The 26,834-nt window shown below is 41.2% G+C and overlaps 4 protein-coding genes and 1 long non-coding RNA gene across 7 annotated transcripts; 2 read left to right on the forward strand and 3 right to left on the reverse strand.

Annotated features, from left to right (window-relative positions):
* Nucleotides 1-260: 260 nt before the first annotated feature.
* On the reverse strand, nt 261-4,411 carry eif4e2rs1 (eukaryotic translation initiation factor 4E family member 2 related sequence 1). The gene is made up of 7 exons (XM_088990147.1): nt 4,249-4,411; nt 3,414-3,492; nt 3,203-3,337; nt 3,008-3,112; nt 2,731-2,883; nt 652-788; nt 261-455 (listed from the first exon to the last, which is right to left on the reverse strand). Exons 1-7 carry the CDS (start codon nt 4,263-4,265, stop codon nt 416-418), a joined length of 666 nt encoding a protein of 221 aa, XP_088846273.1. The 5' UTR covers nt 4,266-4,411; the 3' UTR covers nt 261-415.
* Nucleotides 4,412-5,839: 1,428 nt separating this feature from the next.
* On the reverse strand, nt 5,840-14,453 carry LOC148901976 (sodium/potassium-transporting ATPase subunit beta-2-like). Its single transcript, XM_088990146.1, has 8 exons — nt 14,256-14,453; nt 11,085-11,213; nt 10,900-11,004; nt 9,956-10,035; nt 9,759-9,884; nt 7,598-7,657; nt 7,144-7,239; nt 5,840-6,981 (listed from the first exon to the last, which is right to left on the reverse strand). The coding sequence occupies exons 1-8, from the start codon at nt 14,359-14,361 to the stop codon at nt 6,820-6,822; spliced, it is 864 nt and encodes a 287-aa protein (XP_088846272.1). The 5' UTR covers nt 14,362-14,453; the 3' UTR covers nt 5,840-6,819.
* A 482-nt stretch (nt 14,454-14,935) lies between these two features.
* On the forward strand, nt 14,936-18,456 carry mogat3a (monoacylglycerol O-acyltransferase 3a). The gene is made up of 9 exons (XM_088990142.1): nt 14,936-15,827; nt 16,232-16,410; nt 16,479-16,539; nt 16,612-16,755; nt 16,853-16,983; nt 17,084-17,127; nt 17,244-17,334; nt 18,042-18,150; nt 18,236-18,456. Exons 1-9 carry the CDS (start codon nt 15,734-15,736, stop codon nt 18,388-18,390), a joined length of 1,008 nt encoding a protein of 335 aa, XP_088846268.1. The 5' UTR covers nt 14,936-15,733; the 3' UTR covers nt 18,391-18,456.
* Nucleotides 18,457-18,993: 537 nt separating this feature from the next.
* On the forward strand, nt 18,994-26,800 carry tsc22d4 (TSC22 domain family member 4). 3 transcript variants are annotated; one of them, XM_088990145.1, is made up of 6 exons: nt 18,994-19,512; nt 20,787-21,157; nt 21,224-21,307; nt 24,010-24,131; nt 24,208-24,244; nt 26,069-26,800. In XM_088990145.1, exons 2-6 carry the CDS (start codon nt 20,804-20,806, stop codon nt 26,273-26,275), a joined length of 804 nt encoding a protein of 267 aa, XP_088846271.1. In that variant the 5' UTR covers nt 18,994-19,512; nt 20,787-20,803; the 3' UTR covers nt 26,276-26,800. The 3 variants fall into 3 exon arrangements, with proteins under 3 accessions (XP_088846271.1, XP_088846270.1, XP_088846269.1); XM_088990144.1 differs by adding an exon at nt 20,525-20,617 and having other exon boundaries at nt 19,002-19,512; nt 20,787-21,307; XM_088990143.1 differs by having other exon boundaries at nt 19,010-19,512; nt 20,787-21,307.
* On the reverse strand, nt 24,011-26,054 carry LOC148901979 (uncharacterized). The gene is made up of 3 exons (XR_016114210.1): nt 24,709-26,054; nt 24,397-24,482; nt 24,011-24,147 (listed from the first exon to the last, which is right to left on the reverse strand). It is a non-coding gene; the product is annotated as an uncharacterized LOC148901979 (long non-coding RNA).
* Nucleotides 26,801-26,834: the final 34 nt, after the last annotated feature.

The following is a 26,834-nucleotide window of genomic DNA, read 5'->3' on the forward strand; positions in this document are numbered from 1 at the left end:
GGAAATGTCTGATACTGTTGGATGCGCAGAGAGCTCCATCCTAGTTGAGATCAAGACCTGACTTTCACTGGTTGCAGCGCTTTGCCATCGAGAGCCAATCTAATAATACAGATCTGGATTAGTGCTACTGTCCAAGCTGGTCTGCAGCCAGGAATAGAGATGGGATTAGTGGAACCGGGTGAGGTCTGCAAGACGGTCAGATAAGTGTTGCTCTCATTTATAGAGTCAAACGTGAAAGGCAAAACAAGAAAACAGTTAAATGACTTGCACTGGGTTTAATCGGTTCACTGTGTCAACACACACACACACAAACACTAAATCTGCTGCAAGGTAACCTCTAAAAACTCAAGACAAGGGCATGATGAGGGCCATCCCGTTCTCACAAATCGGACAGGACAGCCAGCAGGGACAACAGTCAGTGGGAGGTCTTCATGTTTCTGAAGCTCGAACTGTCCCTAAAACAAAACACATCGAATTGAATAATTTGGATGCTGATGCCAAACTGCAGTCCAACTGATTTATGGTGAGTCAGGCCAATTGAGCAAAGTCTAATGCTAACGTTAGCGCACATTGATCGGTAGAAGCCGTCTCGAGAATGGTCATTTGGGTCCGAAAAACTCCCTACCCTCTGAGTCAATGCGGCACTGATACCTGAGGCTGTCATTGTGGGTTTTGTATTCCATGACGGTGTTGGCAGGAAGGTTGAGAACCCGTCTTAAAGTGTCTCTGATTCTGGTCGTGGTGATTTGATCACTGGATGTCCTGTTCCAGATTGAAAGGAAGTCCTCCTGGCACACACAAATGATTCATTCCGCTTGGACAGACGCTTCTGCTGACTGAAAATGAACCTGGGACCACAGACCGGGTCCTGATCTGAAACAGCCTTTATTTCAGTCTAATTTCTTCCCTCGAGTGTCCAAATAATATTTTCCCCTTGATCATAATGGGAGTGGAGTCAATTATTTCTCTTTATTATTGTTATTATGATTATTATTACTATTATTATTATTATTATTATTATTATTATGAGTGCATGTATTACATATTATTATTAGTATTAAAGGACAACCGACGTCTCCGGACAAGTTGTGTCCATAGTTTGTAAAATGTCTTCAAATGACTTCTACTGAGCGTATTTTACAAAGATTCCACCGCATATACAGTAAAGTCTCGTTATATCGATATCGGATATATCGATAGTCCCGGTTATATCGATACTATTTCTATGCACGCACGGAGAAAATTACATGCAAACAGGGTCGGATATATCGATAGTCCCGGTTATATCGATATTTTTTCCGACTCCCTTGAATATCGATATAACGAGACTTTACTGTAGCTATATTTTATGTTTTAAGACTCGCGCTGAATATTCCGGAAGTCTTGTTATTGAGTTGGTGACGAGTCCGTATGTTACGTCACTGAAGGAACGCCCCTGAGCGAAAAAAGGACACATTGTAGCAGTCCTTCCATCACGTTAATGCATTTTGCTGTACTTTGGTCTGAAAACGTCATGTAGGACCAAAAAGAGGCAGAAGAGGGCGACAAAGCTCCATGTAAGGAATTAATCAGCCTGTGGAAACGGGCTGATTAATTCCTTACACGGCTTTGTCGCCATGTTCTGCCTTTTTTGGGTGCGACATTTCCCACCCCTGATGCCTCAAAATGACACGGAATAAATTATTTAATCGATTGCAAACATGTATGCTTTCTTCTTCAGAACTATTTGAATCATATTCATAACCGGATGAGTAACAAGAAAGCAAATTCTCCGAATCTGAAGCCATTGTTTTGATTCTCGAGCAAGGCAAGACGTCTTGCTCGTGACACCACGAACAAGGGGGCGGGACCTTCTGAAACTGGCCACTTCCGGTTTCAAATTGAAGTACTTTTTAGACACTTTCAGTCATTTTTATTGCTGTCTTGCATTTGGTATTTTAGATGCTATAAAACGTTTTTCTGGTGTCAGTTAAGAAACAAAAAAGTGACGTCGGTTGTCCTTTAAGTGCCTTGCACGCTGGGTCCGAGAGGACAGTAATTTCATCTGTGCTGTATGTCATGCATATTAGCATATTTGACAATAAAGCTGACTTTGATTATTATTATTATTATTATTATTATTATTATTATTATTATTATTATTATTATTATTAAGCACGAAAATGGATACAACTAACGAACGAGATATGTTCCGAATGGTCGTTCGTAAGGTGAATTTGTTCGTAAATTGGTTCACTGCTATATTTTGTATGGAATGTATGTTTAAGGCTTTTATTTGTATGTTTAAGGTTAAGATAAATATGTTTAAGAGTTGTATAAGTAACCTGTATTGGTTTGTATTGAAAAATAAACATTTAATAAAATATATGCTCTATAAAGATATGTCCATGTACAACTGGAGAGAATACTACATGTTACTACAAAAATGTTCCTATGTACCGTTGTTTGTAACTTGAATGTTCGTAAGTAGGCAAATGTCTGTATATTGTGTATTTTTCCCTCTATGTCATTATTTTTGTACAGAAACTCATTGCGGATTTTTCAGCATTAAAAATTCTGAAATACAAGAGCAATGGCGATGGCTTACGCAAAATTAAATTTAACTTTCAGCCTAACAGATATCAATGAGAAATATGTTTAACAAATGTTTGTGTAATTACTGCAGTATGCAAACTAATGACATCTGCGTAAATTGCTGTTAGTAGCAGAACCCCAATCGTATTCTCATACCTGAAAGCGTATCGATACGACGGCACCGCAAATTTCCTCCCCCACCATGAACTGCTCCCCCACCATGGCAAGAATGGTGTTCTCCCAAAATCGGCTCGCAAAACCTTTCCGAAGCCGAATGATCCACTTGCCCCCGCTGCGGTTACACTCGTCCTGAAAGGAAGATGAAGAAGATGCCTTTGTAAGGTCCATCTATGCTTTATGACAGCTTGCTGGCTAACCAGCAGAATTTTTCACACCTGGAAAGTACATTTGTAAGGGCAAAGTTCACCCATACCTCCCACATGGGTTTGATGCCCTCTTTAAAAAGATGGAAATCGGTGGGTCCACTCAGGTCTCCTGGACGCAACAGATGACTGTAGAACTTCCAGAACTGCTCCACCTGGACACACACACAAACATAAAAAAATACAAATGAAAATCCAGAGAAGCTAAAATGTTTGAGTAGGCTTGTGAATGTGTGTATACACACCGATGCCACAGTGCCAATCCGTCGGATGTTTTGTTCATAATTCTGTGTGCTCGCAGGACGACTTGGCGTTCTTCGACAGTACCAAAATGTGTAGTTGTGCTGGAGAGGATGTTCTCCAGCAGCTGGACTAACCGTCTGGACACAAAGATACATGGCATAGGCGTAGGGACAGACGGACACAACGCAAGCAGAACGTTGCTGGGGATGTCACCTTGCTGCGACTGTTGCTGTTGTTAGCAACTTCGTCATTGTCATCGCGACTCTTGGTTTCTTCTACTTCTACATTTGAACTGAAAGGCAAAGCGACGGAGTTATTTGCCTCATGAGAAATGTCAGTATTTAAGGAAAAAAAAATATTGGCTCATCGATAACTTCCTCTCTAATCCTTTCAAAACCAATATAGGAAAGTCTTGCATTTAATATTTTCTTTTATAACAGGTGTCTGCATCAACACAATACAAATACAATACATATTGATTTATGCCCGCTTTAACAACAGCTGAAGCTGCAACAAAGCGCTTAACATGGACGGGTATCATATGCAATTGTTGGGAAAAAAAGCTGTCTCTGCACGTGTGGTGAGAGGCATAGCTTTTTATTGTTTGTATGATTTTTTGATAATTGTTCTCACACGTATATTGCAGTAATTCTGAAACAATATCACAGTGATGATTACGATCTTTGACTACTCTGTGTAGGGTGTAACTTACAGCGAGCTAAATTTGTGTAAAATCTTTCTATTTTTAACAAATTTGATCAAACGGTTCAGCTCGCACCCTTAAATACGAGTTATTTGCTTTATTTGATGTCCTCTACTCCTGATTGAGACGGACTTGAGATTTGCAAACATCGCAAAAAAAGCGAGGAAGCAAATCGGAAAGCAACACGACGGTCAACCATCGAGAAATGTCTAGTCGCAATAATGTGTTTTTTATGAATTGTTGTCACGATCTGTGCTTGAATTTGACTCCCTGTGACTTTTCGCTATGCTAACAGCGGCTATTTTTTTCTTCTTCATCTGATGCTCAGATTCACTTTCGTCTTACCACTCTCGTGGTTCCATTCCTTTTCTGACGGTTTCCCTGCAATTTTCCGAAATTGAGCTCCGGCCTTTTGTTGTCGCTCTTAAAACTACTTTTTTTAAATTTACTATTTATTTACTATCGTGAGTCCCCCTGCGTCACAATTCGCTTCCTGTAGTGGTGAAGGAATGCGCATGCGCGGTAACAATAACACACGCGAGATTTCGTACCAACTCAGACATACACATTACAGTATGTACTTGTATTTAACCCGGTCAAGGATGACGCCTTGTACTCATGTCACAAACGTTTATTGTCGAACACCGTGAAAAGTAAAGGACATTTAAAAACAACAATTAACATTAAAATAAGTTCGACAAGACATACAAAAATTAATAACATACCGTGTGCACCTTATAAACCGAAAGTAGATCAACTTTGACGACGTAGACTTTAGACCAGGGATATCAAACCTACGGCCTGTGGGCTGGAAACGCCCCCAAAGAGGTTTAATCAGGTCCGCAGTATTTTAAAAGTGGACAAAATGCATAGACGACATGGAAGTGATATTTTTTTAATAAGGTGCGATTCAAGAATTGTCCACTATGCAGCAGTGGGTTTTTTTTCCAACCGCGGTCATTTTTTCAACCGCGGTTCCAACATGTTACTGGCAAGTGGCAACCCCGCTCATTTCCCATGTGAGAGCGATGTTGTGTGACCAGACCTGATGCGGACATGAGGCGGTACAAAGACAAGATGGCAGGGTTACTGTGGGAGTTTGAGAAGCTTTTTTCGGGTATTTGGTGAACTTGAGACAGAATTTTCAGTTTTTCGCTCACGTTTCACAGTTAAAGCTTCTTGTCTACCGGTCGAAATCTAGCTAGAAATAATTGATTTGAAATGTGATGCAGACTTGAAGGGCAAATTTGCCTCCGTAGGTCTGGAAAACTTTAGCAGTATCTACTACCAGGGTACCCCAAATTAACAGCTCTGGCTGCTAAAGTTTTGTGCATGTTTGGAACAAATCTTCTCAGTAATGAATATCAATAAAACAAAAATGCGTTCAAAGCTCACGAACAAGCACTTAAATGACATTCTGAAAGTCTCAGCTAGTCAGGCCATGACACCTGGTATTGATGCACTTGTACAGGCCAAAAGATGCCAAATATCACGAACAAAAACAATGGTTCAAAATGTATTTCTTTATAAATATCATTTAATCTTAAAGTGCATTATTATATTTTTAGATATCAATTTATTGTTAAAGTTTTGTGTCGTTGTAGAATCATTGGGATCAGTTGCAATGCATATGTGTGAATGATAAAAGTAAATTGCACATTTGCTCATGAAACGAAATGTTGTGTAAAATGAATGCTAATTAAATGTGCTTCTTTACACCAAAACTAATGAAAGACATGATATTTTGGTTATTTATAGCATGTATGGTATAATTTTAATGGTCCGGCCCACTTGACACCTACCGAGGCCATATGGGGCCCATCATGTGAAATGAGTTTGAGTTACAGTTCTCCACTAAAAATAAAGTTATAAAAATGTGCAGCTGATTAAAACATTTCGACTAGAGTGGGGACAAATCAATTACAATGCGACAATAAAAGGAACAAAATTGTTGAGTTTTATTCACGTGATTATGTTACGACAGGACAACCCAAGTCAAGTGACATTATACATCATGATTGGTTGTATACAAACGCAGGTGATTGGAAGAGAGAAGACTTGTGAGGAAAGTACATTAAAAACTCACTGAGACGAATTGTTCAACTATTTGTGAAGTCAGAAACGAATAGAATAGAAAAAAATGTGATATCCGGGTATGTTTGGCTCCCAACAAGTACAACAATAGATCCGCAATTTTGTGACTTTTTTTGATGATCACTTTTTGGGGGAGAAAATAAATAAATCAAACTTTGTACATTTTTAGGATAAATTGACTTTTTCAGTAAACATCTTTAAAGTAATAATCCTTTAAAAAAAACCATGTTTTTCCAAGACATGATGTGAAATTTAAAATGTGACAGAGGAAGGAAACCCTCAAACTATGACAGTACTTTGTATTTTAGACACAAAAAATGACTTCATTCCTTTTTGCCAAATGTACTTGATTATGCACAACCTGATCAGAGCTCTTAACTGACCTAAATCCAAGAAAGATTTGATGGTGCAACTTTCCTCATACGTAGATATGAACTTATTTGAAAAATAAAAGAAATATTGTCTTATTGCAAAGTATTTTGCGGACTCTCCTAGCTACAGCTTGTGCACTAGGGCTGATGAGTAAACCCCGATTTGAGAGCCGCTGAACTAAATGACACAAATACCATCCAAGGTTCCAGGATATGATGAAAGTGAGTGCATAAATAAATAAATAGATTAAATAGCTGAACAAATAAATAAATAAATGGCTTGATTGAGGTTAGGCAAGGTAGACAGATTCTGGTGGGCTGGCGTCAAACTGTGAGGGCGCTGTGATTCTTCAGCAACTTTGGGTGACAAGTAGTGCGAAACCGTTGAGTGGTCAGAGTCATGACTGCGACGCATTGACGTTTGCAGCTGTTTGTAGCCGACGCCGCTCGGCTAGTTGTCGATTCGTAGCTTGAAGGACACGCGGCCGGCGAATTTGTCACGCTCGCTGCCGGGAGCGAGCGTGTTGGAGGTGATTTTACACTCAACGTCGATATCGGTGTTGAGAGTGGCGTTCAGGAATTTGACGGCCACCAGCGGCTGAGTGTAGTTCACCTGACACACACAAATAGAACAGATCGTTGGCAATACAATGGAACAAATATTCAAATTTAAAGTGTTAATACAAGTCAGTGCTTCTGATTGTGTTTTGCTCCACAGATACAAGCCATCAAACCTCAAATCAGGAAGCAGGAATGACGTGTTGATTTGTCTCACCTGAGCTTTCTTGCCATAATAGGGGTAATACATGAGGTTGAAGGTTCCATTTGGTGGATAATAAGCCAGAGGTCCCATCTTGTCGCTGTCTTCCCTCTTATGCGTACACACACAAATGGCATTTGATTGCTCAATCAGGAAATAACCATTTCCTAGTCCGCCACTAAACATTTAAGGTGCTTCGGGGAAAGACTCCTGTCGAGGCTAAAAGCTGCTTCATCTATGTTTAAGCAAGCATTCCATTTAAAGACCAATTTAAATTTCAAGGCTACACAGCAAATCCTCGTAAACTCGGCATGGTTTTACTTGTCTTACCAACTCCTCTTCTCCCACTTTGTACAGCTGAGGCAAGAACGGTGGTAGGGAGGGGGGTGGACACACACGTGGTGTACACAAAAACAACCACTGATTTGCAGATGGACAGATGTGCATACAGACAAACAGACAGGCCTACTTTGGCTCCACAGGTGATAAAAGGAGATTGTCCGTCCTTTCCCGGAAGCATCCCGATCACCTTCAAGTTGATAGATAGGACATTTGTTAGGATTGATGCTTGTCCAAAAGGCAAATATTACGGGAGATCTACTTCGGAATTGCTTGAACACAAATACGACGCTACCTTATGAGTTTATTTCATTCCGGGGGGAATCATTTCATGTTATTCATTCGACACCTGTCTCAAAACATCTGTCTCCATCAAAATGAATTTAAATACTGTACCCAGAATTGGTTTCAGCACAAAGTCACCCCACTGTTGTTGTATGGCTCAATTGCATGAGACCAAAAAAAAAGGTCCTCAAAATAACAATTACAAACAAAACAAATGAATTGAGAAAAAAAAGTACTTTAAATTCTAGTAGAACAAGAAAATGTAACTGACTAAGCCACTGTAGCCAGCCTTAAAAAACGAGCGTACACTACTTTTATAACCCGCACTTCTAAAATGAGGATGAGCAAGACACATCTTGCCCTTGACCGCCCCCTGGTGGGTCGGTTGTGTATCGACGTCACGAAAGGCAAAGACGATTTACAAGATCAATAATAATAATAATAATAATAATAATAATAATAATAATAATAATAATAATAATAATAATAATAATAATAATAATAATACATAATTACTTAGTGCGGAGAACGCTTACAAACAAATGTAATGAAATATAAACAATATATTTTAAATTGTATTATTACAAGAACATGTGACTGACTAACCTACTGTAGCTCGTCTTAAAAAAAAGAGCGTACAGTATTTCCAAAACGTGCACTTGTCAAATGAGGACGAGCAAGACACAGCTTGCCCTCCAACGCCCCCTGGTGGCTTGCATGTGGATCGACGTAATGAAAGGCAAAAACGATTTACAAGATCAAGTTAACCCTCATATCATGTTGATAAAAAAATTACGTTGATTATGTTGTAGGTTATTTTTACCCGCATGTAAAACTCCACACAAAACAGTCAAATAATAGGCGACATCAGCAGCAACTATTTCTGAGATGTTATAAACATACAGTGATACCTCGGTTTACGAACTTTTCGGTTTACGAACGTTACATTTATGACAAATTTACCTTGGCATACAAACTTTACTGTGGCATCCGAACTTTTTTTGTACAAGGAGCTGCCTCAATGAGTGATGTGTCGTTCGCGAACGAGCCGTTCTTCTAACAACAAAATGGCAGCTGACTGTTTTTGTCCTCTATTCGCCGCCCCCAGTCTTCAGTTAAAGCCACGTGATTGGTCGAGAACGCAGCAGTGAGGGGGGGTGGTTTAAAAAAGAGACAGGCAGACGACAGTGAGAGAGTTTCAACTTTGATAGTTCAAAAGCAGAGTATAGACTGCAAGGTTAAAATATCCCATCAATCAGGCTCCACAAACAACATGCGCAAGCCATCTGGACACTTGATGCAAAAAAAAGCTATCAACCCAGCTAAACAGAACACAATTGATGAGGAACAATATACAATTATCACAGAGAAAGCATCTACAAGGGATCATTCCTCAAGATGGTGAAAGAAGAAGGTTACATTCCACATCAAGTGTTTAATGCTGATGAAACCCGCCACTCCATTCCATCAAGCCATCAACGACCATCACAAAGGTAAATAAAATGACTTTATTATGCAGTACATTTTATTTCTTCAATTATAATACCATGGCACATTTATTATACATAAAATAAGGTATATTTTTGTGTAGTTTTAAGGCTGAGAAAATTAGAAAGTAGAAAATTATGTTTTATGGGGACCTGGGAATGGATTATTCTCATTTTAATGGTTTCCTATGGGAAATAAATTTTTGGGATACACACTATTCGCCTTACACACTCTGTCTGGGAACCAATTAAGTTCGTAAGCCAAGGTATCACTGTACTGGAAAAGAGAGTCTACATATTTACTATCCCATTGGGATATTTTAGAACTGCTTTGAAGAAAGGAAAAGGATAGGATAGCTAGTGCTTTAGTCAACACAAAAACGAGTAAAATTGACCCCTGAACATAATCTGAGGGTTAATGCGGAGAATGTGTGTGTGACAAGGTTTAATAATAATAATAATAATAATACATTTCATTTATAAACACCTTTCAAAACTCTCAAGGACATTTCAACGTACCCGGTTGAGTTTGATTAGCACGCAGGGCTGCCCTTGGCTGTAACCATAGGAACGATCGGGAAACCCAGAGCATTCCTCCAACATTGAGCGATTGAACTGACAGGAGCGCTTTGGATTATTCCTCACCTGTAGACAGGCAGACAGACAGACGGGTACGCAAGACCGATATTTACAGCTGGGTCAGAAACAGGTCTTACCTCTCCACTGTCCTCCTGGATGAAATACTGGTCAGGAGGGCAGTTGTCATTCATCTGGACCTGGTGGGTGTCGTTGTAGGCTGCAGACAGAAATGTATAAATAAGAGTGTGATTCAGAATCAAGTCTCATGTTCTAGTTTCACGCAAGTTCCAAGGTACTGACACAAAAATCACCGAAAAATGTCAAGTTTTAAAAAAACGTGTTGGCACACACTGCCTATTTATCGGAGGTGCATCATCTGAAGTCATATTGGATTGGATTGGATATGCCTTTATTAGTCTCACAGTGGAGAAATTTACATTTCACAGCAGCAAAGTGATGAAAGGATATCATATCAGGCCGCATTACTGGACTAGTCAACATAATCCTAAATAAAATTGTAAAAATACGATATGAGATTTATTAATATATTTTAAATGTAGCATCAATGCAAAATATATTTTTAAATCAGTTTAGATCAACAATGCAGGACTGACACCTGGTAATGATGTCAGCCTATTACCAGTGTCTGAAACTCGTGACAAAAACTTAGCGGACACCAGAAAAGAAAAGTTGCTTGCCCGGCTATAAAGTTACCTGCCCCATTTTTCACAACTTGAAACACAATAAGACGACTAATCGCAAAAAAAAACATTGTTGCGAAGTATAAAGGAAACAGGCTTCTGATTGGCTGCCGTGCCTCTCTCTCTCTCTCTCTCTCTCTCTCTCTCTCTCTCTCTCTCTCTCTCTCTCTCTCTCTCTCTCTCTCTCTCTCTCTCTCTCTCTCTCTATATATATATATATATATATATATATATATTGAAGAGTCTCAAACATTGTCATGAAAATGCATATTTTTAACTGCAAGACTGCTCAACTCAGGCTCATTGCATCCTCAAATGGTGTGACTTTGCTATTTTTAGTCACATCCACCGGAATCATAAGACAACCATCACTGACTTACGGGTCAAAAAGTTCTCGAGATTCTGCACAAAGCCTTCCCAGCTTTTTGTCTCCGTCAGGGAGTAGGTGAGCTCCAGCTGATTTCCCTTCGGACGAATCATCATCCCTGAAAGACGCCAATAACAGATTCAACCAATCACGGGCCGGAATTTATCAACCGATGGGTGATTGCTTGCTCTCTGCTACCTGGTGTGGCGAGGCGGTCCTGCCAAGTGGGTTTGTAGTCGTCCAGCGTCAGCAGCATGATGTACATGGTAAGCGTGAACATCCCGGCCAGGAACAGGTAGAAGACCAGGTAGAAAAGCAGGATCAGACCTAACAAGGGGGTGGGCCATTATTTGGGTACAGGGGTACAGGGGGGCAGTCTCCCCTCCCCAGCCACCCTCCTAATGTCTATAATCCTCTTGTGTTCTTAAACCCCCGCCAATGACCCAGTTCAGAATGAATGGAGGGGGAGGGTGGCACGGGTGTTTTGTTTTTTCACTTATTGATACTTTTCGGTCAACAACAGACCAAAATCCTCTTAATGCCGAAATCCAACATCAAGTGACTCGGGGTGCTTTCTCCCCGGGGATCTTCTTTGTCCTTTCAATCCAGAACGGCAACAATAATTCCGTGGAAAGGGTCTTCAAGAGAAGCACCGTGGGCGCCCATGTGGCTCCTGACTCGTAGATATCGTACAGATTTAAATTCATTTAAAGTGTTGCTGTGTGCTGAAGATTAACCCGTATGGACTAACAGGATTGCCGCAATCCTTGCACTGATCTCACACGGTAGAACTGCACCTGAGCCAGGCTCGTAAAAGGATTCATTGAAGGTGAAGGTACGTCTGATAGTCCGGTGCGCCTTATACACCTGAAAATACCATACACAGATGTCAAACTACATTTTTGGGATGCTTCCCTCCTCCAACATACTTGAACGAAAATATCATACTAACAAGTTCTGCAGAAACCTGGTAACGATCTTCCCTAAAGTTTGACACTTAGAATCATAATTCATATTTAATAGAATTCCGTAAACCAAAACCCACTTGTCGGAGGTGATAATGCATGATAGAGACCTACAAAAATATTTGCATCCATATCACACAATTTCAATATGTATCTGTTTTTCATGAAATACAATACACTACCTCGGTTTACGAACACCTTGTCTTACGAAATTTTCGGTTTGCGAACATCAAATTTATGAAAATTAAACCTTGAAATACGCACTACTTTTCGCGATACACACCCACCACGGCTGCCGGAGTGATCTTCGGCGGAAGCACACGAGCGAACAGCGCTCCAGCCGGCGCACCTTTCCACACCCCCTCTCTTTGAATGCACACGTTGATCGCCTCCGAGGAGCTTTTTGCAGATAATTTTACTATTATGGGACCGAAAAAAAAACCCACCACAGGCTCACGTTCAGCCGAAGAAGACACAAAACAAAATTACCGTTGAGGAGAAGAAGAAGATAATTGAAAAACACGAACGAGGTGTGCGTTTGTGTGATTTAGTGGCCCAGTACGGCTATGCTAAGTCAACCATTGCTACCATTCTCCGCAACAAAGAAGCCATCAAAGGTGCATCTGTTGCAAAAGGTGTTTCCGTGCTGTCAAAGCAACGGTCTCGGGCAATTTGGATTAACGAAAAGCAGTTATCTGGCGACAGCGTGAGTAAAGCAATTATATGCAAGAAAGCACGGCTAATTCACGCCGATATTGCCATGCAGCAACCTGGAAGTTCGGCGCTTATTGAGGATTTTAAAGCCAGCAACGGATGGTTCAAGAACATCTAAGGGCAAGGAGGAGGAGATGACTGCAGCATCAAGTGAGCTCATCAAGGCAATGTTGGCAAAGTGGAATGATGTGCAGGCTTTTATCGAACTGTTCCATCCAGAAAAGACTGTGTCTATGACAATCATCAACATGAAGGATAATGTGATGCCTCAGCTTCGTAAGACCTTACAAGTCAGAAAGCAACAGGTGTCAATTAAGTGGTTTTTAATCAGCAAAAATGATGAGGAGTCCCCAAAGAAGCAAAGAAGAGAAGCCACACCAGAGGTTGAGTTACCAACAGTCGTATGGAAGGTGAATCTCCTTCCATAAACCATCATCAACGACCATCACAAAGGTAAATAAAACTTTATTTTACAGTACAGTTTATTTCTTTAATTATAGTCCTCATGTAATGTGCCTCTCTTTCCAAACAGCAATTCCATCTGACCTCCGACCTCCAACGCCATTCCATCAAGCCATCAATGACCATCACAAAGGTAAATAAAACAACTTTATTTTACAGTACAATTTATTTATTTAATTACAATATAATAGCACATTTATAATACATAGAATAAGGTAAGTTGTGTGTAGTTTTAAGGCTTATTTAGTTGAAAATTATTTTTTATGGAAACCAGCATTATTCTCATTTCAATGGTTTCCTATGGGAAAAACATTTTTGGGATACACACTTTTCGCCTGACACACTGTCTGGGAATTAATTAAGTTCATAAGCCAAGATCTCACTGTATGTGCCTTAAAGAGGTGGAGCCTGGTCAGATGGCATGTGAGTGTTTTAGCACAATCTATGGCCTCCCGTAGCTCCTTTGTGAATGGGCTCAATATGTTACACTGTGTTGCCAAACCCAAGATAGCAACAGCTGATAAACATGAAAATGACAAACAATTCTTTTCTCTGAAACGGGTCATGAATATTTATATCCAAACACAAAAATAATATAATCAGGCGCGTGGTGTTTCAGGGTACATAATGCAAGAGGGCTGGTCCTCGGAAGTATGGAAAATGTTTCAACAGATTACAATCCACTCAACTGGATCCCGGCAAATAATCCTGATTAAAGTACACACACACTTACACGCACACACTGCTTTCCTAGCTCCGCTACATGCGTTTTGTTCATCTGTGTGTGTGGTGTGTGTGTGTCCTTCAGCTCCCATGAAGGCCAAAGTGCCGCTACATTGGTGCATGCTGGGATGTATGACATCGTCATAGGGGGTTATGCAATGAGTGGACGTCCTTATGTTTCTGTGTGCATGTGTGTATGTTGCAATATATATAAATGTATACGTGAGATCCACCAGTGCATTGAAATGTATAATAATAAATAATAATACATAATAATAATAATAATAATAATAGATTCAATTTTAAGCACCTTTCAAAATAAAATGACAACCAGCATCCTGAAGCACATATTGAAATAACGGATTGAAAAATATAAATGTCACAATTCCTCTAACAGGACATTGATTATCACATTTACGTCATTGAATAAAATATCCAGTTCAAATCAAGCGACACTTGTTTTTTTTTCAGCACGCTATTAACTGTGCGCGTGCGCGCGACTCACCCCAGCTGGCCGCGGTTCGACCCAGAATCTCGTGCGTGCGCGGGTTCCAGAAGAACTCATGCCACTCGCCCGAACCCTTGCGGTCCCCCTGCTTGTCGGCGGCCATGATGAAGAGGTGGAGAATGAAGGCCCGGCGAAAGGACAAGACGAGAGTCGAGCGATGATGAAGATGGCGATGGCGGAGGTGAGGAGGATGCTCTGCGAGGGGGGAGGGCGGGGGGTGAACGGAGAACGAGAGTGGAGGCGACGAGATGACGTTCCTTGCGCGGTCCCTCCCCACGTGACGTCACATGCGACGCAATCTGCGCTTGCGTCAAACCGACGTCTCGCACGTGATGATTACTGGAGGGTGAATACCCCTGGTGGCAATTATTTAACACCCACAATATTTCGTTTTAAATAGCCATGACACGTTGTACTGCGTTTTATATAACGTTGGCATGTCATTGTTGTTTTTTGAGACACGGATTTTATGGTTTACCCCTAAAAGCGGACAAATGGTCTGCTCCGAGTACCCCCACCTGGTCCATCAAACGAAATTGCGTAGTTACGTGTATCCACTAACAAATGGTTTGGTAAAACAGAACTAAGTCATCTGTAAGCCGTTTAGTTTCAAGGCACATGTCAAATGAGTTTGAAATTACAACGAGTATTTATTAATGAAGTGAAGTACAACGTTGTCAAATATATATAGTACAGATGAAATTTCTTCCCTCTCAACCAGACATCAAGACGAGCCACCGTTTAGCATCTTTACGATGTTTCTATACAACAAGAGGACACATAAAGTAGAAAATAGAATATTATTTGCACAAGCAAAAATGAAATGCGTCCGATAATGGAAGCATGTTACCAACACACCCCCTTTATAATTTAAAACACTAGCTCATTCAGACCTAAAAGAGACCTGGAAACGTAGTCTGTGTTTTTAATCCTTAGTTACTCGTCGTAAATTAACGATCAAAATCCTGAAAATGGTGAAAAACTCAAAACAAAATAGCAGCCTAGTCCGTCCCACCGTTGCCTTCTTATTCGCCCTTTCCTCGACGTGTGTGTGAAACGAGCATGATTACGCTCGCCACCTGCTGCTCAGGAAGGGAAATACAACTGAAATGTCACTTCTGTTTACTTTTTCCAACTTTATATATACAGTCCACACGCACGATATACATTACAGAGGACAACACAGACAAATGCTAAATAAAAATGAGAAACACCAGAAGAAGTTTAAAAAGTATGAGTCTCAAAAATTACAACCGAACTTCGAACATGCCTAGATTGAACCAATCACGCAAAACACACATGAGCTCGGTCCTGATTTGTGGGCAGCGAAACGCCCACGAAAATAGTACAAACGCGTTGGAGAGGCTGACGAGGGGTGTTTACGAAGTTTGATAGGTAGTTCGAAAAGTTTCCGCGAGAATCTCTGCCAGTTTTCCGACGACTCTGCACGACTCCCCGAGGCGAAGGCATCCCCCATGCAGATCCGCTTTGCCCCGCTCAACGTCCCACTAAGGCGAAGATTGCAAACCGCCGCCGTGCTACAGTGGATTTTCTCCTTCCTGGGTTTAGGTGAGGGAACATGTCAATGTATATTCTCGCGAGATTTCTTTGACGTTTTGGCCGCATTGAGGAAATATTAACATGCATTAACCGAACACAATTATATTAAGGAATACAAAATAAATGGATGTATTTTTATAGTCCCGTCTTAACATGTTTTTAAAATAATGTTACACGTAGGGACGTTGTGTTAAACAAAAAATACAAGACATATATTTTACTACGTGTAACACGTGTAGAGTCTGATGAACTGCTTTATTGCGGATTACTGTATTCTTTTTTATTTATGTTGAACTCAACGTCCAAACTGGACTGGAATTGGGTTTATATTTTATGTGACCAAGAAAATAACGAATAATAATAACATTGGCTGGATGTGTCTCTTCTTGTCAATCTACCTGTCTGCCCCTCAGCCCAATGCTGTCTGGCCGCCTTCATCCTGTTGTCCTTCTCCACCTGGTGGATGGCGGCGCTGCTCTACGCTAGCTGGTTGTGGCTGGATTGGGACACACCAAACAGCGGAGGTCGTAGGTGCCAGTGGATCCGACGCTGGGGAGTTTGGGAACATTTCCGCGATTACTTTCCCATAAAGGTGTCTCCACTTGTGCCACCACGTCACGAGTGTGTCTCATGGGCTTGATGAGTCTCGTCTATCTTCAGCTGGTGAAAACCGTTGATCTGGACCCTGGCAAAAACTACATATTTGGATTCCATCCACATGGTGTGTTGCTCAACTTTTTTTCCACCATGCTGTCTGTCCTGTTTGTATCAACCGCTTTGTGTCATTTTCCAGGCGTGCTGGCCACGGGGGCGTTTTGTAACTTCTGCACCGAGTCCACGGGTTTCACCGGTCTCTTTCCTGGACTCAAGTCTCATCTCCTGATGCTGCCCTTGTGGTTCAGAGTGCCGTTCTTCAGAGATTACATCATGTGTGGAGGTAAGAACTTTTCTGTCTGTTTCTTGGTCTGTCCGCCTCTTGACTGTCTGCCAAGTCCCCTAATTAGTCTGACAAGGAAAATCATGTGATCTCTGAGGTCTGGTATCAAGCTCCAAATCCAGCCTTTCCTACTTGCTAAGTCGTCCTCAAGGGGGAAACGTCGCCGTCATTGCAGTGGGCGCTGCTCCAGAGGCGCTGGATGCTCGCCCAGGCGCTTTGACTCTTCAGGTGGGAAGGCGTAACTAAAATATTTCTGTTTCTTCATTTGTGTCAATGATTATTGTCATCGGATTTGTTTCTATTTCAATAAAGGTTATTCTTCTTACAGCTACAGAAAAGGAAAGGCTTCATTAAACTGGCACTGAGACACGGGTGTGTGAGTTGGGAATGAGGGTCAGGAGGAGGTGGGTGGGGCTAGCACAAGGACATTGACCTGCTCGTTTTCTGTTGTCGTTTTTTTTTCCTCGTGCGTGTTTGCATTTGTGCAGAGCTCAACTGGTACCCGTCTTCTCGTTTGGAGAAAATGAGCTGTTTGATCAGATTCAGAACCCGACTGGTTCTCCACTCAGGACATTGCAGGTAAGTTTTGGTTGCCATGGTGATGCCAGTTGTATGCACCAGTGTGATTGCGCTGGAAAGAGGTGCATACAATTTATGTATTTATCGGAACGTTGTGAACATGAAGACGCGTTGAAACTGAATAGACTTGTAGGGCACTTTTACGACCATGAAGAGACTCATGGTCGTTAGTTGGTTTGTTAAGGGCATTAATTTAACAGAGACTTGTAGAGACTTGTCGGAACTTGGAAGAATATAATTTAGGACGGCGAATTACTAGTAGGGACATTAAATCATTGACTGCCAGACAATGTGCAAAAATGTGTTACTATATCCGATGCCAGGGTTTTTGTCATTTTCACTCAAATTGCAAGACCCAAAGAATATTGAGTTTTAGGACTACATAAACATTCAATTCAGCGTAAGAAACTTTAGACTCTCTTCTTTCATCAGAAAAAAAAGAATTGATTCCCAAGTTATATGGGTCTGGAGGAATCTGAGCTTGAAATGGGGGCGGCTGTGCAAAAGGTAAATACCGCCGCCTCGTGGGAGGGAAAAACATTGCCAGAGGTTTGATCGAAGCTTGAAACGCACCCTTGCGCAAGAAAAAAATGGGAATGGTAGTGAATGAGTTAAGAAGCCTGTAAATTGGTAGGAGCGTGAAGGGGTGTGACTTTTAATGACATTAAAAGACTTGTAGGGACATAAAGTATTTTGTTCTGTGGCAGGAACGGCTGCAAAGCTTTATGGGAATAGCACTGCCTCTGATCAACGGCAGAGGAATCTTTCAGTACAGCTTTGGGTTATTGCCTCACAGGAAAGCCATACTCACAGTTGGTACGGTCCATCCACACATGTCAACACCGATACTCCCGGCCTGCGTCTGTGTCTCTGCACCAACCGGCAATGTATCTGTTTGCAGTGGGGAAGCCAATCCAGGTCGCAACCTGTCCGAGTCCGGAAAGCAAGGATATTGACGCGCTTCACAAAGTTTACCTGGAACATCTGAGCGAGTTGTTTGAGCAGCACAAACATGAATATGGTCTACAGGAGCACCATCACTTGACTTTCACCTGACCTTCTTGCACTGTTTTCTCTCTGTCCAATAAAAAAATGATACGCACAAATGCATGATTATGAAACGACATTTTTGCTTCATACAATCGGGCAGCCAAAGTATTTTTAATTTGGACCCACCGAGCATTTACATTATCAAAAGTCCTGAAATACTGTACTGCGTTTATTGCATTCATTTGCTTTTTTCCCCTAAAAATATTTTTATCATTAAATAATTGTTTATTGTATATTAAAATATGTACATATTTTGATATGAATAAATTACATGCAGGTGCTGAAGGAGGCATAGTTATAAAAATAAAAGCACATAATTTGCTTCTTTATTATACAAAATAAAAATAATAATCCTATTGCATACCGACTTTTGCAACCACCATATACAATAAATTATATACAATTAATTAGGAATTGTGCATGGTATCATCTCTTATTAAATACCTGGTTTAATTAATTTGACAAATAAGGAATACTATTTGCAAGATTATCATTTTTTTGTATCAATCTCCAACCATTACATTTCTAGTAAAAAAACAACATATTTTACACACGATGACTTTCTTTAAATCTTCATCACGTGGCCAAAATAAATCAATGTGCCCCTTGAACACAAAGGTTTGCACAACCAGCTCAGTCAAACAAACACACGAACACATTTAAGATGAATAAATAGAAGTACTATGAATGAGGGGCAACGCCTGTTAAATAGTTCTGACAAACTTACCAAGAAAATAAAAAAGGACATTTGTAATTTAATTTAGAAAATAAACCCTCGCTCTGAGCCGGGGACGCAAAATACGCATGCGCACTGTGCTGATATAATTATCGTGGAGACGAAAAGAATTGCTCCATTGTGGCGTCATCGCAAGAATGGAGGAGGCGCTCCAGTTGAACATAAACTCTAGTCTGGTGACGTCACCCGTAGTAAAAGCGTTTTTTTAACATATTCTTGTAAATGTGGATGAGGACACAACTTTTGCGACTCGTCGTGGAAGGGTTCAGAATGTTTTTCTTGCTTCTTGACGCACGCGCAGTCACGTCGGCCGGCAGCTGACAGAACGAGCGAAGAAGAAAAGTAGAGAAACAGGAAGTTTGACAACAATTCCAAACACGCAAAAAAAACAGGTAAGACAAAACTTAAAGAAAATCTTATGTGTTACCTAACGACGTCCTGGGCGGTTGGGGGGTGAAATGAGCTAAATTTGACAATGCTTAGATTAAAACTAGAGGATTTAGTTCATCTTCATAAAATTCTCAGTCTTATTGCAGCATTTAGGTGGGAAACGTTCCTCCCACTTTGTAAATATTTTGACGCGTTGTTTGAAGTGTATATACTTGGAAAAAAGTCTGATAAAACTGGCGGTGCTGCAGCCTCCATCCATTTTCCAGAATGTATGTTCATTTGGGTCTTGCCAAAGACATATCCCACTTGATTTGAGGGTACACCCTGGATTGGTTGACATCCGTATGCAGGACCAAAATGAACGAATAAAAAACACCCAGGAATTTTCTATCGAGCCTCTCCTTCTTAGCGTTACGTGTGAGATGAAGCCTCGTGAGTGGCAGGCTACATTCTTGACTGGTCGCAGCCAATTGCAGGGGATGTGCAGACAACAAACCATCTATTCACTCATTCACTGCCAGACGTGCAAAAGTGTGTCCACCCCAGTGCCAGGGTTTTTGTCATTTTCGCTCAAATTTCAGGAACCAGAGAATATTGAGTTTTAGGACTATATAAACATTCATTGCAGCGTAAAAAAAACCTTAGACTCTCTTCTTTCATCAGAAAATAAAGTTCATTCCTAAGTTATATGTGTCTGGAGTTATATGAGGTGCAAGTGGGGTCGGCTGTACAAAAGGCAAATGCTGCCCCCTCATGGAAGGGAAAAAACATTGCCAGAGGTCTGACCAGTGCCTTATCGGCACCCTCCAGGAATGGCGATCCACGTCATATTTCCAATCAGAATCAGAATGCCTTTATTCGTCCCACAATGCGGAAATTTGCAATTCATTCATGACAGTGAATGAGTTAATGTGCTATACTGCCTCTCCTTATTTGGGTAAGTTTCCACTTAAATTTAACCTGGGGAATATCCATGTTTAAAAATAACCTCTGTTATCATTTTATTTAACGCAGTTATAATAGATTGCCTCAGTTTAGCTTCGGCCATCGATTTTCTACAAGAGTCCTCAAGAGGTTAAATATCCCCCTCAAAGGTTGAGCAACAAGGTGCGTACTGATGTTGAAAACTAATCTACATTCTCCTTTCTCAAAACACATACTCTAATTTGGAGACGTGATAATTCTGGGTTAATTTCGCTGAGGCCATCAATGCATTAATCTTTTCATTTTCAAGGCCTACATTTGCTGATGTGCATGTATGTTTGTGTGTGTTCAGAGAGCGTATGCTCGGTGATGACCAGTGAAAAAAAGCGCAGTGGCTTCCAGATCACAAGCGTGACATCCGACTTCAGTCAAACCTGGGCCGGCCAATCAGCTCCCGGCGTTATCCTGACAGTAATCCAGTCGTCATCTACCACTCATAGTCCCCGGGGCAGCTCCTCCCAGCCCACGACACCCTCCCTAAAGAGGAAACATATCTCACATGATGCCTTAGGGCAGGGGGCAGGCACTTCATCCAGGTTCCGACTGGTCCGCTTGGCAGGTGGCAGCGCAGGCGGACGAGGGCATGGTGACACATATGGGCGTGGCCGATGGATCTGCACGGACTTTACGGAAGGACCAGGGCTGAAACGGGTCATGGACACCGTAAGACACACACAATCACTGGAGTCTCTGGAGTCAATAACAGGAGCAGTCCATTTACCATCTCAGCCAATCAGAGATGGAGGAACAGTGGGGCAACGAGTGGCTTCTCCACCTTCGCCATTGCGCTTGACTTCTAATGCCGGAGGGAAGGTACAACATAGCATATACCGATAAAAAACATGGAGTAACTTAGCAAGCGTGTGAAAGGTCATGGAGAGTCTGGTACGGTTTTATAGGGACATGAGTTGTAGAAACATGGAAACACCTCAAGAACCTTCTGGGGGTATAGCTTTTAGGGACTCACAGCACCGTGAAAGGACTTGACTGACTAGAATGAACCTTAAAGGACAACCGACACCATTTTTTGGTTTCCTAACTGAAATCAGAAAAACGTTTTATAGCATCTAAAATACCCAAAACACGCAGGCTGATATTTTTAGTCAAATGCAAAACACCAATAAAAATGACTTAAAGTGTCCCAAAACGACTTCAGAATGATCTCAGAAAGTTTCAGTTTCAGAAGGTCCCGCCCCTTGTTCGTGACGTCACGCCAGGACGTCTTGCTTTGCTCGAGAAGCAAAACAATGGCTTCAGATTCAGAGAAGAGGCTTTCTTGTTACTCATCCAGTTATGAATATGATTCAAATAGTTCTGAAGAAGTTCTTCCGTCTCATTTTGTCCAATGTAGCACCCAGAAAATGCACAAGATCGCGCCCAAGCTCTGTTGGAAATGGGCTGATTTGTCTGATGGGAATTTGTGTCAACTAGTATCAAATAGTAGTCTTGGCGCAACACACAACGATTCACCATCGCGTTGTGTTTTTTCCTTCTAATTTCGCCATCAACACGAAGTTTTCAGGCCAAACAAAGTACCTAAAATGCATTGTGTGTCGCTTTCTCGGTCAGGGGCGTTCCAGACGTGACGTCACGTCAGGCATCGTCATCAACTCGAAAACAAGACTTCCTGAATATTGGAGTCTTAAAATGAGTCTTAAAGGACAACCGACGTCTCCAGACAAGTTGTGTCCATAATTTGTAAAATGGCTTCAAATGACTTCTACTGAGAGTATTTTAATAAGATTCCACCGCATATAGCTGTATTTTCCGTTTTAAGACTCGCTCTGAATATTCAAGAAGTCTTGTTTTAGACTTGGTGATGAGTCCGTACGTGACGTCACTAAAGGACCGCCCTTGACCGTAAAAAAAGACGCATTGTAGCAGTTCTTCCATCACGCCAATGTATTTTCCTGGACTTGTTTGGTCTGGGGACGTCGTGTTGCACCCAAAAGCCGCCAGGAGGCCAGAAGAAGGCGTCCAAGCGCCATAGAAGGAATTTATCAGCCTGTGGAAACGGAGGTGGCCACAGGTGGTCGCCATTTTGTGCCTCTTTTTTGGGTGAGAGATTTCCCCCCAATGTTGCCTCAAAATGGCACGGAATAAATTCTTTAATCGATTGCAAACATGTATGCTTTCCTCTTCAGAACTATTTGAATCATATTCATAACTGGATGTGTGACAAGAAAGCATATTCTCCGAATCTAAAGCCACTGTTTTGATTCTCCAGCAATGCAAGACGTCTTGGCGTGACGTCACGCACTGGGGTCGGGACTTTCTGAAAATGCCCAATTCGCAGCTCAATTTTTTTGCAGATTTTGGACACTTTAAGCCCTTTTTATTGGTGTTTTGCATTTGAATAAAAATATCATACTGTGTGTTTTGGGTATTTTAGATGCTATAAAACATTTTTCTGGTGTCAGTTGAAAAACAAAAAAGTGACGTTGGTTGTCCTTTAAAACGTTCTTAAAACGAGCGAGTCTTAAAATGTAAAATATAGCTATATGCGGTGGGATCTCTGTAAAATGCGCTCAGTAGAAGTCATTTGAAGTGATTTTACAAATTATGGACACAACTTGTCCAGAGGCGTCGGTTGTGATTTAAGCGACTGGTTGGGACTTACTGGTGACATGCCTTGTCAGGGTATGAAGTGATTTAGAAGGACATGATTTGTAAGGGCATGTAGAGACTTTCTGTATACAGCTAAGTATTAAGAACATATAAAGATTTTCTTGGGTTATATAAAGACTGAGGACGGGGCATGAAAACATTTGTAGGGACATAAAAAGATGTGTAAAGTTATGAAAAGACAAGACTTGAAGATGCATCGGGATTTCATGAGGCATGACACTTGAAGGGAGATGAGAAAAAACGTGTCAGAACCTTTTGCAAATGAGATAATTTTAGAGACTTTTGAGACATTTAGCACCATGAAGGGACTTTAAGAGATATGAAACGACTTGAAGCGATACAAAGAGCCTTGAAAGAGTATGAAGAGACATGTAAGGAAATCAAAATTTTCCTGGGAGTACTATTGATATGAGGAGACTTATGTGGACATGAGACTTGGGACATGTAGAGATTTGATAGAACTTGTGAAGAAATGTGACTTGAAGAGACTGTTAAGAACATGTAGAGACTTTGGGACTTTGAGACATTCATGAATTTGTAAGGGCATGGAGAGTCTCTAGGGACATGAAAAGACCTGAATGAACTTGCAGATACAGTAAAGTCTCGTTATATCGATATTCTCGGGAGTCGGAAAAAATATCGATATAACCGGACTATCGATATATCCGATCCTGCGGCATGTAAGTTTCTCCTTACGTTCATAGAAATAGTATCGTAATAAGCAGTACTATCGATATAACCAATATCGATATAATGAGACTTTACTGTATATGAAAGAGACCTGTAGTACTATACTGGTTTTATCACAAACAAAGCCGAATGGTAACTTCAAGATGGCGATGTGGGGATCAATAATCACCGTTGTTGTTTCTTTCTCTGTGTTTCAGTCAGTCCTCAGGCTGTCTCGCTCTCAACCAAGTTCTCCTCCTCCAACCTTGAGCATCATTCCCACTCCGGCAGAGTTCGGCCTGGACCATAGCGCTGCTTTCAGCCTGCCGACGGACATCAGGTAGTGTTGTGTGAATCTGAGGACAAAGCAAAAGAGATGACTTTTTGTGACTCCACGTGTTTGTGTTTGTCGCCAGTGTGGTTGCCATCGACAACAAGATTGAACAGGCCATGGTGAGTAGTTGGGTCAGAAAACGACATATTTCATCACTCGCATCCAACTTTTATGGGGCAGAGTCTTCATCTCACTGAATCGTGGTTCACTTACCTGGAATATTGAGAGACTTGACCTTTGAGCGACATGAAAAGACTTGATTTGAACACACCTGTAAGGACTGAGAGACTTCTCAGAACTTGTCGGTAGGGAGGTTGAAAAAACACTGTCACCCTTAGGGACTGAAGAGAGACTTGTCTGAAATTGTAGGGACATGAAAACATTTTGGGGGACAAAATAGACGTGTTGGAACTTGTAAGGACATGGCTTATAATGAAACGAAGAGACTTGTAGGGACTTTGAGGTAAATAGAGAGACTCTTCTATACTTGTAAGAACATAGACATTAATAGTGACTAGATATTTGTCAGAAGTTGTGCTAAGACTTCCAGAAAAATGAAGACACTTCTCAGGACTGAATATACCTGCTGTAACTTGGAACATGGCTTTTGGGGAAAGGACGAGACTTGTCAGGAGTTTTAGAGACTGAAGAGACTTTTGTAATTTGTTGGAAGATGAAGATACTTGCAGAAGACACTCATAGTGCTGGAAGAGATTTGTCAGAACCTGTAGGAACATGAAGAGACTTGTAGTGACGTACGACCTTTTTAGGAACATGAAGAGACTTTTTGACTAGGAGCAGTGTCTGAAACTCATGACAAAAAGTTAGCGGACACCATGGCAGACAACTCTGAAAAGTTGCCTGCCCGGCCATAAAGTTGCCTGCCCCATTTTTCACAACTTGAAACACAATAAGACGACTAATTGCAAAAAAACATTGTTGCAAAGTATTAAGGATTTTTTTATTAAGGGTGTACCTACCACAAATGCTCCCTTGCTTAATTTATTGTAAATATCGCTTGCTGATGATTTTGCTCAAGTTGTTATTTGTCCATACACTGTTCGTCATGTTGCACAGTGCAATGTTTGCGTTGCATCGTCTGCTACAAGCTACGTGAACTCCTCTTTCCATGATGCTTTTAATAATAATAATGATACATTAATTTCTAAGTGCCTTTCAAAACTCTCAAGGACACTTTACAGTCACGGGATAATGTACGTTTACGTTTTGTAGCGTCATAAATTTTGTTAGCTTCTTTTGAATCTTTCTGGGGCTGAGGTTCTGTGCATCTTCTTTGGAAAATGATCTGCAAATGCACGACCTTATAATGCTCGGGAAACTCCGGAAGCACGAAGCAGGCTTCTGATTGGCTGCTGTGCAGAGTATGCAAATTTCCAAATGAACCGAAATTCCAACATTTCCAAACCTTAAAGAAGATTTTGAAATTGGAATAATTTATTCCGATTTTGAAATCTTCGTTCAAACGTTTGCTTTATTGAATAAAGCAAACGTTTGATTTGAAGAAAAAAAAACATATATATATTTTTCCTTTCTTGAAGAATACGTCTGTGTAAGCTCTCAGTCGTACGTACTGAAGAAACCTTTTCATCGATCTTTCTTAAAGAAGTTGTCGGCTACCCGGGCGGAGACGTTTTGTCCGGGTAGCCGTTGTTTCAGACACTGTTTGTAGTAAGACTGAATCATTTGTAGTTCCTGACTTGTAGGGACATTACTTTAATGTGACTGAAGAGACGTGTCAGAACTAATAGGGACACGAAGACATTTGAAAAGACTTTTTAGGACATGATGAGACCTGTAAGGGTCTAGGGTTGAGTTGCACTTTGCCTAACTGCTGAGCACCATGCTACAATGGTGAGTTTCGTTCAATCTGCGGACTCCCAATGCCTGCTGCCATCTGAAATTTAGCCTCTGTCCACACTCAGGATCTGGTTAAGAGTCATTTGATGCTGGCTGTCCGGGAAGAGGTGGAGCTACTGAGGGAGCAAATCAGGGAGCTGCAAGATAGGAACGAGCAATTAGAGTCCGAAAACCGTGTCCTACGCACGCGTGCAGACTTACCAAGGCCTACCTCACCTGCTACTACATCAATGACACAACGGGACAACAGTCCGACGCACGGGGGATTGTGAGGGTTGCCAGGCCAACAGCTCCTTTGAATTGCTGAAAAACCAACATTCATTATCCATCTTTTGTCCAATGGACTAATCCTTGGGTCATTTTTTCCCTTAAACTTTCCACCCACACATCCATTTTGTATGATCCCAAGGTCACACCCTGGTCTGGTCACATTTGAAACAGAACCCATGCAAACATCAGCAGCCGTAGCCAAGATTTTAACGCAAACCTCAAAGCTGTGAGAGCTTTTCCTTTCGGCTTTTCCCTTCAGGGGTCGGATCGGTCGTCACATTGAATCTGTGTACTCCATCTAATCCAGTTTTGTGCATCCTCTTCTCTCACACTAGCTATGTCCTATTTCACAACGTGAGGTTTACATGCTAACCACTTTTCACTGTGACACCCATTAAATAAGGCATCATAGGCAGTCGTCGTGACGTCTGATCGCTTTCTGTGTCTCTGTGACTGATGGGTGATCACTGCAGGATATTAGTGGTCTTAAAATAAATTGTTTGTACAACCAAACGTAGTCGGTGTTGTTTTCTAAACACACACATAGAAAGTGAACAAATG

Source organism: Hippocampus bargibanti, linkage group LG02, assembly GCF_051943395.1.
Source record: "Hippocampus bargibanti isolate YZ-2025 linkage group LG02, ASM5194339v1, whole genome shotgun sequence".
Classification (NCBI taxonomy): Eukaryota; Metazoa; Chordata; class Actinopteri; order Syngnathiformes; family Syngnathidae; genus Hippocampus; species Hippocampus bargibanti.